Source organism: Platalea leucorodia (genome assembly GCF_965183815.1).
Source record: "Platalea leucorodia genome assembly, chromosome: 1".
In the NCBI taxonomy this organism is placed as follows: domain Eukaryota; kingdom Metazoa; phylum Chordata; class Aves; order Pelecaniformes; family Threskiornithidae; genus Platalea; species Platalea leucorodia.
The window spans coordinates 131198111-131213696 of NC_138823.1; the positions used below are offsets into that span (position 1 = coordinate 131198111).

Consider the following 15586-nt stretch of genomic DNA (forward strand, 5'->3'; position numbering starts at 1 on the left):
GAAATGAAGGCAAATACCCTAAGTAAAAAGATCACCATACAACATGCAGAGGAAACTGTATTACATCGCAATTAGTGTACATTAAATGCTATAAAATGCAGGAAGTTGATAAGGGAAGCTGAAGACAACAGGAAAAATCCAGGGGTAATATATATATATACAGTAAGAAAAAGTTCTAAAGTATACTGAAAACAAAAGAAATTTTCCCAACAGTGTAGATCTGATACTAGCTGGAAGTGGAAAACCAGAGTTTTAATCTTCATTTGGAAAGCAGGTTGATGTAATCTTAACAAAAGAGGAAGAATAAGTATTTTTATAAGACTATAAACTAAAGAGGATATTAAACAATGCCTAGCAGGATAGAGGAATAATTACCAATGAATTTGCAATCTTTAAAGAAGTGATTGAGGAGAACTCTGATGTTTATTTGCAAGAAATCTTGGAATACTGGTGAAATTTCAAAAGAGAGAATGTTGTTCTTCTACTCAGAAGGAAAGAAGGAGGTGACCCAGTAACTGTGGGCTGATTAGCATGGCACTAATATAAAAGCAAATAAAAGCAAAACTGAAGTGGGATGAATTTAATAAAGAATTCAGGAGCGGAATATAAGTTATGTCAATCAACATAGTTCTATGAAAAATAGGTTTTGGCATTGCACATTTGATTTATTTTGATGAGATTATGGGTTTAGTTTATAAATGTCTCAGCCTCAGCTTTTGTAAGGAAGTTATCCCACAACATTCCAATCCTAATGTATTCTAGAGTATCCCTATATTATACAGTACCTCTAATCGGTAGGTGTCAAAGACTACTTTAAGCAAGTTAAGAATTGGCTGATTTAATGAGCACAAAAAAGAGTTGCCAGTATAGACACCATCGTGGAATGGGATTACAGCTAACGAGGTTCAGCACAGACTGGCGTGTTCAGCACTGCTGGCTGTTGTAATCGGGCGGTCAGAAGTATGTACCTACCTAATGTGGATCAAATTTGTGTCAAGGATGAATGTGCCACATTGTGTACGTGACACCCGCATACCTACATAGCAGTTACCATGTCTATGAAAAGAAGATGGTGCTCAAAGGGCTACAATCCTTTTTTTTTCCTCTAGTAAATGTGTTCTTATAGGTAACAGGGCAGCCAAGGTACACAAATGCCACAGAGAAATTCTACCTGACAAAAAAACAGGTTCTAAATATTGCAAAACATAAAATAAGACATTTAGGAACAATGGATGTAAGCTGTCTTTACAGACTGAGGAACACGTCCTAGAAGACAGAGGTAGAGAAAAGCAATGTTATAGTGGAGAAGTGTGTGAACATGCAGCCCCGTTGCAGTGCTGTAGAACTGCCTCTGGGCTAGTGCAGTTCTTGGTTGACTGTACAGGAAATATTAAATAGAAATAAAAAGACAGAGTGCTGCTGGAACAAATGCTAAATACCCTCACAATGTGTATGCTGTTATGGCTTCCATGCTTTGAGAAAGGAGACTGTAAAATTGGAGATGCTGTAAGAGAAAGCCTCACTCCGAGCTTAATAACTGAAGAAGTCACACAAATTTCATTTGTTTAGGTTGTCAGAGTGAAGATAGAGAAATACTTTACTACAGTAAGTAAACTTCTTTCATGGAAAATAATGGATAATAAAAGTTCAGTAATTTAGCTGAGAAGAACGGAAGGATAAATTGCTGAACAATTTTTATTAGAAATAAAGAAATCTGGAAGCTTCTTTTTGTTGGTTTTTTTTTCTGGTCTATTCTGTTTGCTTTTGCAAGTGAATCATGGTTGGCATATACTACCAAGATTCTCCATAAGCTGATATGGCAGGTCACATCAGGCACCTGCTTTGAAAGTCTTTCGCTGTCAAGTAAAGGGCTCAGTAAAAAGTAACTGGGAGAAATCTAATGATCTGTGATGTACAGAACAAGCTGTAGGTTCTTCTAGAGTTAAACTATCAATTTATAAAGCAAAATTTTAACAAGTCTGGGAAATAACTTCTTGGAGACTTACTGAAAAAGCATCAATATGAGGTGATAACAGCAACTCGCTAATTTCTACTGGTGTGGCAGATTACAGTAGACATCAAATAACATCCCTTGCTGAAGGGGTGGTTATGACAAATTGAAACAACATGCACACAGATGCTCAACTTTACAACTGCTTTTTCAAGGAGAGGCTATTGTGAGCATTATGCTCCTGCATAAAAAAGTGATTGGGGTTATCAGGATAGATGATTTTGCCCTTGGTGGAGTTATATACCAACGATATGGTGTTGCCACATCACCATGAAGCCGTGCATCATGGTGTAGAAATGTCACCTTAACTGCCCACCTGGGTATCGAGAAGTTTAAAATCAGACCTTGGAGTTTCTTTCTTTTGGCTAAAGAGGGAGGCTGGAGGTGAAGACAAAGTAAGTACAAAATTTGCATTAGATGTAGGAATCACGTAAGATTCTGAATATGCTAAAATTGCGCGATATGGCTGTTCATCCCTTGCTCCAAATCTCAGGTGACTGCCCCTATGCGGTGTTAAGTGTGGTTTAGGTTTACTGGGGAATGCTGGTTTGGGCAATATCGCCTGGGACAATGCCGGGGAGATCAGCACTGGGAGCCAGCACACTTAGTATCAGCATCTCTTATTCCTGCATCTGGACCTGGAGATCCCAAAGTAAACTCCCACTGGCAAATGTGGCTTTTCCTCTGCGGAGCAGACAGTGGAGGTCATGTTGCCCTTTTTCCCATCTGTCTTGCACTATTAGCTTACTAATGCTTGGGCACAGTCCTTGAGATACAAGTGGCCAACTGGAATATGTTGTAATACAAAAATTGGTAGATGTGTCAGAGATATGGGTGTCGGCTGCCCTACTGACATCAAAAGTAGGGAACCGTAATTAGTGATGCTACTGCTTTTTTTTCTTTGAGGACCTGGTGTCATGATCTGAAGTTAGATTAGATTAAATGAGGTAAATAGATGCAGGAGTAACTGCCTCCTTACCAGCAACACACGATTCAGTCGCTCAGTGCTGCAGTACAGCTCTGTTGTGAAAACCTGCCTTTGTGACCCAAACGACAGGCAGGCTTTCAGGTGGGAAGCTGTGACTGCCAAGGCAGAGGGAGAGGGGTATAGGGTCATGCACTCTCTATGTTCTTGTACCTCGTGAGCCAGTGTTAATGGGCAGTAACGCACTGCTTGGGACGGCTGAGACACTCAGGTTTGTCCACTCGTTCAAATCCACATCGCTGCTGAGCCAAGCACAGGTTAGGAACATCATCTGGAGCCAAACCAATCCTCGTCAACTGGCTGAGTGCTCTCCTGCCTCCAGAATAGATCCCAGTCCACATTTCAGCTGACTGCAAGGGGAGCATAAACATTGACAAAGCTAGGGTTTTCCCCCTCTTCTTTTTTTTCCTTCTCTTTTCTGTATGATTTTCTACTTAATTTGCAGTTGTCGGAGGAGGCAAGTCTGTGCTCCTTTCTAGCTGAAGGTTTAGTAAATCAGACCTTTAGGGTTTGGATTAAATTTTACTTCAGGTCAGGTCATTTGTGGAAAGTGGTTTTGGAACCTATGACTCAGTATCTCCACATTAGAGAAAACCTCTCCCTGAAGCACACAGGCTTGAGTAAACGTTAGAATAATTGTAGGATAATTCCCAGGAGTGATTCACAGTCTATGGGAGTACAAGGCCACATATTAATCATGTGGATCTAGTAATAGTAGTTGCTTTATTTGCTCTGTAATTCATCTTTGATCCTTCACTGCAATAGCAGTAAGAAAACTTCCCCTAAGTAGGCAAAAATGCATTTTGGGATGAATTAGGACCTACAGAATTTGGTCCCAGGCAGGCAACGTAGAAAGTGTAAAAGTTTTTTAATGAAAATTTAGCAAGGTGAAATCAAGCTACTGGGAGAATTGGCTGAACAGAGTGTTAGGGTCTTTTCTCTTGGATAAGAAATTGAGAACACTCATCCCGGTGCAAGTTAATGTCTCTCTGCAGAGTGGGGAAGCGGCATTTTCAGGCTGTGACTTTTGGTGGCAATTCATGCCCACAGATCTGGGTCTTAGCTTCTGGGGACTGGACGTAAAAGGTGCTCCTAATGTAACACTGTATTGCTGCTCGGGAAGAACGTGGCAAAATGACAATATTTTAACGCTGCAAACGCAAATGCAGAAGAGCAAATAAAATAGTTCAGGTTACAAATAGCGATCAGAGATGCTTTCCCGTAAAAAGTCTGGTGACTGAGTTTCGAGGTGTACCCAGGTACCAGGGATTGCTGGCTCCCGAGGCAGCCTGGAACTACCTGCCTTCCCCAGAGGCGCCTCCGCGAACGGCGGGATGGAGAAGTCAGCATCGCTTTCCGTTCTGCCAAATTTATTTCCTTATTAATCAAAAAATCTCATCTGCCTCTGGCTTCAGGTGATTTTTTTTTTTTCTTAGAGCGTTGTACAACTACCCGAGGAAAAAGAAGGGAAAAAAGAAAAAAAGAAGAAGAAAAAAAGAAAATAAAAGAAAACCAGAATTGCGTCAAGGTGAGCTTCCAGTGACAGCTGTCTTTTATTCCCTTTTTTTTCTAGCACGCCCCTTTTGAGGGTTCTTGTCAAGTACGAACTTTCCCCCCGCCTCTCTCTCTTTCCGAGCGACTTCTGATCTCAGAAATGTATTTTATACGTTTGATGGATGAAGCGATCAATTCCTTTTTCGACCGAGCGTTTTTGGTTTGGAATAAATTGGCGGCGCTTTTTCCTCCCTGCCTGTTTGTGTATTTGTTTTGTTTTCTCCTCCCCCAAGGTAAATCGAGACCGCTGTAATGGCATCTATATATACAGTACGTGTCATTTAAATAAGACGTTTTATCAAGCGTCTTTAAATCTGCAGCCAGCCTCATTTAACCTCTAAAATTACGCTTAACAGGCGACCTTCATTAGCCAAATTGGAAAGAAACGTGCGGTATATTTTAAGCAGCGTCGTTTCCACGCTGATGACCCCCTCCCTCCGCAGCGAGAGAGGGATTTGGCCGCGGAGGCTGGGGTAAATGCGGGAGCAGCTACACCCCGCGCCCCTCCCTGCCTGGGCACACGGGTGTCCGTGGGCACGGAGCCCCGCAGGGCGGCTGGTCTCAGGTTTGCGAGGTCGTTTCGCCGCTCCTGCTCGGAGGGATGCTCGGAGGGATGCAGGATTCGTGCCGCCCGGCCGGGTTATTTATTTGTTACCTTGCGAGCGGGCAGGGCTTGCCGGGAGAGCGCTCGCCGTCCCCGCTCCCGGGTTGCCTGTCCCCGGGGACACCAATTAAAGGCACTAATTGGACAGCGATGCATCAAAGTCCGCCGCTGAGACTGGCTCCTCGGGGCTCCGGGGGTCCTGTAGTCAGGCTTTTGTTTTAGGCACCGGCGTTGCTCCAGGTTCCCTCGTCGAAGAGGGGAGCAGGGCCACACACCCACGCGTAACACACCCACGCACCCGCACGACTCCTTCGGCCCGGCCCGCTGCCCGAAACCCCCGCGTTTCCCCGCCGCAGCCGTGCCCGTGGGGGGGTGCGCCCCACGCTCCCCTTGGAGGTGCGGGAAAACTGCACGGACACGGGGCTCCCGGCTCTCCGGGAGGACGTGTCACCGCCGACCCTCTCACGCTCCCACCCGGGAAACCCACCTCTCCGTGGGCAGCGTGAGCACCCCTCTCTGCGGCCAAGCTTCGGGGGGTCTCCGGTGACTCCTCGGCCCCGGGAGTTAGACGGGGCCGGCGGAGCCGCGCTGCCCACGGGCGCTCGGTGCTCCCACCCTCAGGCTCCCGTGGGTAAGGGACGCGGGGCTGGGGCCTACCCCCTAACACACCCTTCGGGCTGCCTTCCCTGTGCGTTGGGGTGAGCCTCTTCGGGGCAGCAGGTGATTCTCCAAGGCCGGGATCACCTCTCGAGTTCGGGCAGGAGCCTGAACGGCCCTTCCAGGCAGCGCCTCGGGGCCCGGGGGGAGATCAAGGCTTCAGGTAGACGGGTCTGCGTTTGGAGAAGGAGGAGGGAGTTACACACTGGGACGCTGAGGAATAAACCCGGCCTCTCCCCTGCTTTCCAGCTCTCCTTCAAGAAATGCAACAATTCTCCCCATTACCGAATGGCCTGCTTCAACTTTCGGAAAGGTTCCATCAACCCTGAATTATTCGCGACCTTGGGCTTTTCCAGGTGCGGCTCGCCCAAGCCCGAGGGAAGAGCCGGCCTCCCCAGGCGAGGCGGGGGGAGGCTCTGCCGCCTCCATCCCCATGCCCCGCCAGGCGGGCACCGCGCCCCGGCTCCCCGGCCGGGGAAGGCGCAGGGCTCGGGCGAAAGCAGGGCTGGTGGTACATACACATATATATATATCTATATATATATCTCGAACAGGCAGTCAGAGGCAGAATATGAGAGTCCACCCCGCAGCCGGGGTTGGCATCCCCAGGCTGAGCAGCAGCGCGGTTTGTGTGTTACCGGGTTGGTGGGAGCTGCTTTTTAACGTGTCCCTTCTGCAGGCATCGCTCTCGGGAGCAAAGCACGGCCCCGCGGAGATGGGGCTGGGTGGCCCACGAAGGAGCGGCGTCTGGCGGGGATGGTTTGGCTGCGGAGCCCAAGAAACTCTATCCTCCCCGTATCGACATACGGCGGGGCTGGAGTTTGGCAATGGTCCCCTTTACACCCCACCTGCAGCTCCGCTCCCTTCCTCAGGCCGGGAGGATGTGCCAGGAGAGCGAGGAGACGTTCGATCATTTACTGCCCACGGAGGCATTTGTTTTTCATTTTGCAAACGCTTCCCTTTAAGTAATTGTTCCTGTTAAGAGCGTATACCTTTCACTGGGCTTCGCCACGCTATAAATAATCTCGATGAAGATGCAAGGATATGACTTTCACAAGATTGGACAATTGATTAAATCTGTGACCTGCAATTGCGAATAATCTTGGAAGGCTATTTAAACAGATGAAGGCCTAAATTGTCTTGCTTGTATCTGAATTAATTTCTCATTCATCATCATTATGGAGTGATTGGTTCTATTCAGGCTTTGCAGCCTGCTGGAACGAAACTGGATTTAAATGAGACTGTAACACAATTTAAATGCTCCCCAGCTTTAACGAGGCCAATCGAGCAGCTGCAATAAATACAAATATTTTTCTAAACAGCCTTGTTTTAAATAATTACTTAATACTTTCATGTGATGTTCTTAAGTGGCAATTTCTGTCTCTGAAGTCCCAGGCACTTCTTTGCAGAGAGGGCAGCAGGGAAAATTACTTTGTGTGTTTGCTTTGTGCGTATATGTGCATGCACTACACCGATGGAGAGTCTTTAAAATGGGGTTTGTAAATATTAATGTAAACCTGCGCTACGTTCTTGGTCGTAGGTACTCTCAATTTATCTGATGAAAACAAAAAAGAAAACGGTGAATTGGAGGCCAGATGCTGTGATATATTTGTTTTCTTCTTTGAAGATTCTGAACTAGCAATTTCTTCATCCTCTTACTCAAAAGAAAAAGAAAAAAGAAGAACTTTCTAAAGACAGGGACCAGTTCGGGGGTGGGGGGGACCTCCCCTAACGGCAGCCCTTCGCCGGTACCGGCTGGCCACGGCCGCAGGGCAGGCAGCCCACCCGCGGGTGCGAGCGGGGACGGGACCCTCTCGCCTTACAAAAGCAACAGCGAGAAGATCTGGAACGGAGCAGGCGACAAACGATGGGCTCCGGGGTGAAGGATGCAGCAAAAGGACGTGGGACCGCTTTCCCTCCCTCTTTACGGAGGAACCTGATGCGCCTAAATGAAGCCATTTGTGTTAACGAGACTCCAGCTCATCCTGACGTCGGCTTTACCCCAGGGTGACACTATTGTGAGCGGCAGGACAGCGGGCCTTGGGGTGACATATGGTGGAGGGGGCTTTCAGGGGCTAAACTCAGTAGTGAAATAAAGTAGTCAGGCGAGCAGGAGAATAATAGAAAACAAAAGGGTCCTTCAGATATACAAGCCAAAAGCTAAAGGAGCCGCATGCCGTTCTGCAGGTGCCGGCAAACGACCTAACAACCGAGCAGAAAATGTGAAATCCGGAAAGCCGATTTGCTAATGATTTGGGCGCTGGAGTAAAGAATAGTGCTGGGAAAGCAGATCCGATCCAGTTTAATCATACAACCTTAATAAAAACATATAGCCTGAGACGGGAAAGTAAGCGGCAGCCTCGGCGCTCTCTCACTTAATGGCAGGGGAGGTGACACATAAGACACAACAAAGATGGGCTGAGGAGAGCCGAAAAGGGCTGAGCGGCTTGATAGTAACGGAGCAATTTAATGCGCGAGTTACAGCACGGCTCCCCGGGATCGTTTAGGCTTAACCCGTTCTCTGGAGCTCATCTTCTTCCTCTTCTGGTCCTTTTTTTATTCGTATTATTATTATTCAGTTGTTTAAAATTAGCATTATCCCAAACATATGCAGTGCAATCAGCTCGGTCACACTTACAAGAACACGCTTTAATAAGACAATCAATCAAACGCTAACAAGGCGGGGAAGGCCTTTCGGAGCTGAATTTGGCTGGCTGGGAAGCGGAGCCGATGCGGCACATGGGGGTGCCCCGAAGGCAGCTCCGCTCCCGCTGGTGCCGGGGGGCGGCCGCCCGCCGCCGCCTCCCCGGGGGCAGCGCTGCCTGCGCGGCAGCGGCGAGGGCAATTCCCCGCGGGGACCCGGCCCCGGCCTCACCCGGGTTCCTCCAAGGGTCTCATCCCCGGCCAGGGCGAGGCAAGGGAAACCTCCCTGCCTGGTGGCAGTGTCCGGGGGCCAGAGGCAGAGCCTGCCGCCGGCTGGCTGCCCCGTGTCTGCCCCCGCCGCCGGCGGTGCCCCACGCGTGCCCGGAGCCGGCGCCCCGCGGGGGGCCGCGGGCACCCCCACCGGCGGCGAAGGCGTTAACGGCGGCGGCCCCACGCAGCAAAAGGAAAATTTCATTATGAAGTAATGAGTAATTCCTCCCAGTGAGATGTATTGTTATATCTTCCACTTCAATTTAGGAGCACAGCGGCTCAATTACCTAGAAAATACAGTCAATTAAAGGCTGCTGATTGGACACGAGGACGGATCATCGATCTTGTACTTTCCAATATCGCTCCAGACACCTCATTTTCCCTCCTCTATTAACTGAAAATACTCTTGGCATTACTGCGACCCGCAGCCTATTTACCTGTCGCAGGCAATCTCTGCCCTGTGACCGAGCCACGGAGAAATTCACAGCCGCCCTTTGCCGCAGCATCCTCCACGAACGGGCGGCTGGGAGGGCGGCGGTGGCCGCCCGGAGCAGCGGGGGAGAGCGGGGACCGCGCCGGCTGCGGGCCGGCCGCGTCCCAGGCTCCCGGTCTCTGCTCCCTGCTGCCCGCTCGTTCAGGGGGGATGTCCCCTTGACGGGTGGAAGCGGTAAGCAGCGGGTTAAATAGTCCCTTTCACGCACACACCTAGATATATAAAATATATGCATTTGAAAAAAAAAAAAAAAATATATATATATATACATATTGCCCTGCGCCCTAGCCGGTGGCATTTTGCGAACTGGGCATTTTGCAAGAAGCGCCCTGGCGCCGCGGTCTCTCCGCAGGCGGCCCACGGCAGCAGGCAGCATCCCTGCCCGCGTCCTGCCCGGCGGTGGCGGCCAGCAGGTGCCTCCGCCTGGCCGGGGAAGGGGGGGCGTGGGCCATCCAGGACCCCCCCGTTTTTGCTGGGCAGCCCTCAGCTGCCCCCCGGCCTCTTCAGCGCTTTCCCTCCCCCGGGGTCGCCGTGGGGGTTGTATCAGGCACTCGCTCCGCAGCTCCCCTTTGGTCGGAGTCCTTCTTCTCCTGTCTGCTAAAAGACGGAGTAAGGAGGGGAAAGGCTTGCAAAGCTCGGGTGTCGTTCGGCGCTGCCCTTGGACGCTGCTTGCAATTGTTATTTCCGGAGGGATGGGGGGGGAGAATCTATTTGTGAGTGTCCAAAAAGGGCCATCGGTTTCCATGTCCATGAGGACATCTCATTCAGAAAGGGCGGAACAATCTGCCCTTAATGATTTAAAGATGGTGACTTTGGATCAGTTTTTAAAAAGCTCAAATAAACACTTTTTTTTTTTTTTTTAATTGGAAAAATATATCCTGGCACGCCCGTGTCTCTTCCCTGCTCTCCATCACGCTGTAGGGAAAGGCTGCTATTCACTCCCTGCCCTAAGGACAAAAAGTCTCCGGTGTGACAATAAACCAGAGGCTCCTCAGCAATTTAACACAAAGTAGATAGCGGAGGTGTCAACACGTCTTTGTTCTGTCCAGCATTTATTTTCCTGCTTGTTGGACTGTAACTATTAGAAACTGCACGAAGGTGAAATTCGTCTTAAGCAACACTTTTTTTTTTTTTTAAACAAACACAATAAAAATATGGGTGATACGTTGTTAAAATGTGTCTGTTGTTATTATCGTTGTCCGTGTTGTTATTGTTGTTGTAACAAATTATGACAGTGTGTTCTTTGGGCTATTTTAAAATAGAATGAAATAAGCAATTCCGGTTTTGGAAGAAACTATTACCCAGCCCGGTGTCCGTGTTTGTTTTTTTTTTTTTAATTTTAGGTTGACAGAAATCCAAGCAAAAGCAATGATGCTACCTCCTTCCGAAATACCTGAAAGAGGAGGCGTGGGGGGCTTGTGAAAGAAATACTCCTTAAGAAGGAAGAGGGACCAGTGTGAAGGACACATAGAAATGCAAAGATTAGGGGTGAGGAAGGAAACACAAAACCCAACGCATGAATTAAATACAAAAAAAAAAAAAAAAGGAAGAAAGAAGATGCAGCAAGGAAAAGTCAATGAGAGAAGTGAAGGCTGAAGTACAAAGGAAGGGAAATCGCCTTTGCTCCAATTTACAGACTGGTGATTGTCTGAAGGAGTTGTGCTCCCTGTCACCTAATCTCTTCCCTTGGCGGCTTGTTAGCGTTTGGCACGGGGTCTCTGCTCACAGAGCATTATACATTCGATATTCAAAAACCCTCCTTACATATACATCACTTGCTAATTTCGTCAGTGTGGGCACATTTCAGCGACTGATAATAGGACATTGTTATTTAAAGGACAAATAGCTCTGACCCATAAAGAGGCAGGAGCTCGTATTTTTTCCCTGCCAATTCCAGTCTGCCTCTTAAAAATAAAAGTTGGAATGAAAGAGGAGGCGAAATGCTGGATTTCTGCTCGAAACGAAGGAGGAGACAAGGGAGAGTAAAGAATGCGATTAAACCACGAAAGTAATGTACAGAATGTCAGTTTTTCTTTATGGTAAAGCATTGTTTTTCTCTATAGAGATAACTGGATAATACTGTTGAGTTGCCATCCAGAAACCTTTTGTTTTTGCTGTTTGCTCGTTGTTCTTATTTTCTGAACACTCTGGTAGGTTACATCTTTGCTTTCTTCATGCGCACAAGCCATTTCGTTATCAAGATAATGTTTCTTTCAAGTATTTCAGATTTTCCTTCTCCATTTCGTAGGTTTGTGCATAAGGTTTGTTGCTGTGACCCGCAGAAGCCCCAGCCCTTGGTAAGAAGTCTATCCATGGAAAAGAAAGTCCCAGCTCATTTCTATAGGTTACCGAAGTGTATTTCATTCGGGTTGGTTTTCTTCCTCTTCCGTGCCTCAAATCCTTCTCAGAGATAAATCACTAGTCATTTCTTTCCTTCTTCTTTCTCCCCCTTCCCCCCCCCCCCCCCCCGCTTTGGAATGTAAATCCTTCACAGATTGAGCTATTTTTAGTCTCTTTTTCCGTAGGTGTCCACGTCTGGGGAGAGAACACGATTAAATAAACATCGGGTGTAGGTACATTAACTCGAAGGGAAGCCCGGGAAAGGGGCGAGTTTTTAATAACCCTGAGAGGAGCGTTTATCTCGTTAAAGGTACTTCTTCTCGCTGGTCCATGGAAACTGAGGTGGCTTTGCTCAGCACAGAGGGTGTGAAAGTGAGGAAAGAGTCAGTCCTGGTTGTGGCCGAACAGGTAAAGTCTGATCCGGAGGGTCTCTGCGCCAGCCCGTTGGACTGGCCGCTGTGGCAAGCCAGGCAGGAGCAGGGGTTGCCCCCGGCGCTGCTGAGTCCATGAGTCGGGGCAGGGTAGAGAGAGGGATGCCTGAAGGCGCAGAGCAGTTCTGGTCTCGGGTAGGGGTGGGAGAGGACCCTGAAGGTGTCCAGCGGCCTCAGGGGGGTACTGAAGGGGGTGGCGGCAGAGGCCGATGTGGCTCCGATGCCCATGTGGGAGTAGTAGGGCAGGGGCAGGTGGGACGGGAACGGGTAGGGCAAATTGCCGGTGGCCGCTGCGTGGCTCATCATGTAGGTATAGAACGCCGGGTCGGCCGGGTGAGGCCAGGTCATGGCCAGGCGCTGCCGCTTGTCCTTCATCCTGCGGTTCTGGAACCAAACCTGCAGGGAGAGAGGGAGGCGAGAGCCGTCACCCGCCGCCGCCCCGCTCCGCCCGGCCGCCGGCACCGGCCCCGGCCCCGGCCCCGGGGCGATGCGGGCGGGCTCGGGTCTGCCGGCGAGGGGAGAGCGGCGCCAGCTCTCGCTCCCAGAGGGAGTTGTCATCACGTACGGAGGGATCGGTTAAGCCCCTATAAATCTACAGGGAGACCCAGTGGAGCAGCCCTTCTAGGGCGCTCGGTTGCCTTTCTTCTTGCTAGGGCTTGTCCTGCTGAACCCCCCGGCCCCGGGCGAGCCCGGCAGCTCTGCCTCCTTGCTGCCCTTTTGCAGCCAGAACTACCTGGGCTGGCTGTTACCGGTATTATTTTCACGTGCAAACGTTGTTGAAAAGGCAAAGCAAAGGGAGAGCAAAACAAGAGCTGCTACTGGCTTCCTCTTCCCTCCCCCAAGAGCTGAGCGAGGTTTGGACTGGACTGAAGGGAGGATTAAAAATAATCTGCTGGGGAGAGGCCGGATTAGCGGTGCTGGCTGGGATGGCTCCGGGAGCCGTATCCCGTCTCCCGCGTTGCTGCTTGCTGCAGGGTGCGAGTAGGGCCAGGAAAGGGGCGGGAGCGGGGAGGGGGGCAGAGGGAGGGTTGTGCTGGCGAAGTGCTTTCCCGAGTTTTGCAAGGAAGTTTGGCCATATAGATTTATATCGTGCTAATTGGAAACATGTCCGAGCTGTGCGTACCTTGATGGTGGTTTCTGGCAGATTTAGAGCAGCCGCCAGTTCACATCTCCGGGGCCTGGACACGTAGTTTTCCCGGTAAAACTCCTTCTCCAGCCGGGCGATCTGCTCGCGGGTGAAGGCGGTGCGGTAGCGGCGCATCTGGTCGCTGGCGCTGCAGGCCAGCGAGCCCTGGGAGCCGCCGCTGCCTCCGCTGCCCTTGGGGTGATCCCCCCCGCCGCTGGGGCTGCCGGCCAGCGCCTCGGAGCACGGCCCTGCGTGGGGAGCCCGGAGCAGAGGGACACACGCTCGGAGGCGGGCGGGCACGGAGGGATGCTCGCCGATCGCCTCCCCAGCGAGCTCCCTTCTCCCCCCCATCCCTCCCCATTCGCCTTTTCTGTGCCTGCCCGGGTGCACTGGGGATGCTGGGGAGACATCCAAGAGGGACCGGGGAAGAGGGAGAAGGGGATGCAACAGCGATTAAGGGTTTGACGGGTGCTTATTCACTCTGTCTGGAAGGCTACCTGCTCCCACCACCACCACCACACACAAACACACGCACACCGTCCTGGGAGTGTCTGCTCGGTGCGCCCCCCGCTCGCTTCCCGCACTGTGAAGCCGGAGGCGGCCGCCGCAGCATCCCCCGACCCTGAGGGGCTCGGCAAGGCAGGTGTGCCCGCCGCCCCAGCCCCACGGCTCCGCCGCCCCTTCCTCCAGCCCAGCAAGGGCCCAGGAGCGGAGCAGCCGGCAGGCAGGGACCCTGCTCCCTCCCAGGGGGAGGTGAGGCCTCGGTGAGGCCTCGGGGACTCTCCGCTCAGCCTCCAAAGCCCAGGATGGGATATTTTCAACGAGCCTCTAAGGGACGAGAGAGGGCAGGCAGCGCTTTCCGCGCTTCCCGGCTTCTTCTTGAAGTGATGGAGGAATGGGGAGGGGGGAGAAGTGGGTTGTTGTCGGGGTAGGGGGGGGCTCTGCGGGGCTGGGAAGGTGGGAATAAGGAGTGGGGGCAGGGGGAAAAGGGGCCTGGCCGCTGCGTTTGCTTTCAAATGCAACTCTCCCTCATTGTGCCCGAGACCAAAGGCAATTAATTCATTGGGACCATTTCCGAGCTGGCGCCACCGAGACATAGAAGTGACAAGGTAATTTGGACCTCTCCTCTTTTTTTTCCCCCCCCCCTCTTTTTTCTTTTTTTTTTTTTTTTTTTAACCCAACGTGCAAACAAGGACCTCGCTGCCGCACTTGGGGCAGGCAGGAGTCGGCGAGCGATTTTACGGTCTTTATGGGCGCTTCCGCACTCGCCCGGGCACATTTCACCCTGCAAAACCACAAACAGCTCTCGGCCAGAAAACTCGTTTGATCTTGCTCCCCCCCTCAACACATACAAAAAACCCCGCCGGTGAGGAGGCTCGGAAGGGATTTCCTGGAGCATGCACTGTCCAGGCGCTGGGGAAGGATAAAAACAATAAAAAAGATGGAGGCGAGAGGGTGGGTGGTGGTCTTGGCCAAGGGGGTCCTACGAGACAAGCTGCAGACCTGATGCATCCACGGCGGGAAGCCTGGCTCCCCTCCAGGGACGCGGGGGCTGCCCGGTGTCGTGTCCTCTGACTCCCAAACAAGCCTCCCCGTGGCAGGGAGCTGAGGAATCAGCCAGGAAAGGAGATCCCCCACACACTCCCCCCGACTTCGCTGCCCCTCGCTCAGCTGGCGAGGGGAAGACCCCCTCCGGCAGCCCCCCCGCCCCCCCCCAGTGCTGCCCCCCAGCCCCGGAGCGGGCGGGGGGCCGGAGGCATGGGAAGGAGTTGGGTACCTTTGCTGTGCTGGTACTCGGCGCTCCCCGTGGCGCAGTCCGGGGTGCAGCTCACCTCGATTTCCTCATAGAAATCCGACTCGGTGTCCGAGCTGCTCTGCTGCCCTTTGCTGGAGGGGGGCTCCGGGGCGGGGGGCTGCTGTCCGGCCGAAAGCAGTGCTGCCGCCGCCGAGCGGCTCTCCGGCACCGTCCCTGTCCCTGGCAGCACCTCCACCTCCTCTTCGTCTTCTCCTCCGCCACCACCTCCTCCTCCTCCTCCTCTCTCCCGGGACGACAAGGGGCCAGGTCTGGGGCTGAGGCAGTTCCGATGGATCATCTTCTCCTGCGGCTCCGGAGCGGGGCTCCCCACTGCTTCGGACAAATTAGGCACCCTCTTGCCAACTAGAGCGCCAAGTTGTGTCCCTTCCAGAAACATCACCATCTCCTTCCTGGTTTCCATTGTGGCTTTCCTTAAGGGAGGGGGGAAAAAAAATCCAGATCTCTTCCCCCCTCCCTCCCGCTCCCGCCCCAGCCCTGTGCAAACCCAGCAGCCCTCTCCTGCCAATGCAGAGGTGCAAGCGGTGAGATAGGGTGACCTTGTGATGCGAGCGCTACACTCTGCTGTGCTGCTCTGGGAGGGATCACCATTGCCCTCTTCTTTCTAAGCTGTCATCCTCAATGGTGCAGTCGTCATTACAGTACCACCGGTGACGCCA

The 15586-nt window shown here is 51.6% G+C and overlaps 1 protein-coding gene across 1 annotated transcript; it reads right to left on the reverse strand.

Annotated features, from left to right (window-relative positions):
* Window positions 1–11853: 11853 nt before the first annotated feature.
* EVX1 (even-skipped homeobox 1) lies at window positions 11854–15330 on the reverse strand (the record flags this gene model as incomplete). The annotated part of the gene is made up of 3 exons (XM_082333973.1): window positions 11854–12384; window positions 13112–13362; window positions 14892–15330. 3 exons carry the CDS (start codon window positions 15328–15330, stop codon window positions 11854–11856), a joined length of 1221 nt encoding a protein of 406 aa, XP_082190099.1.
* Between the last annotated feature and the right edge of the window lie 256 nt (window positions 15331–15586).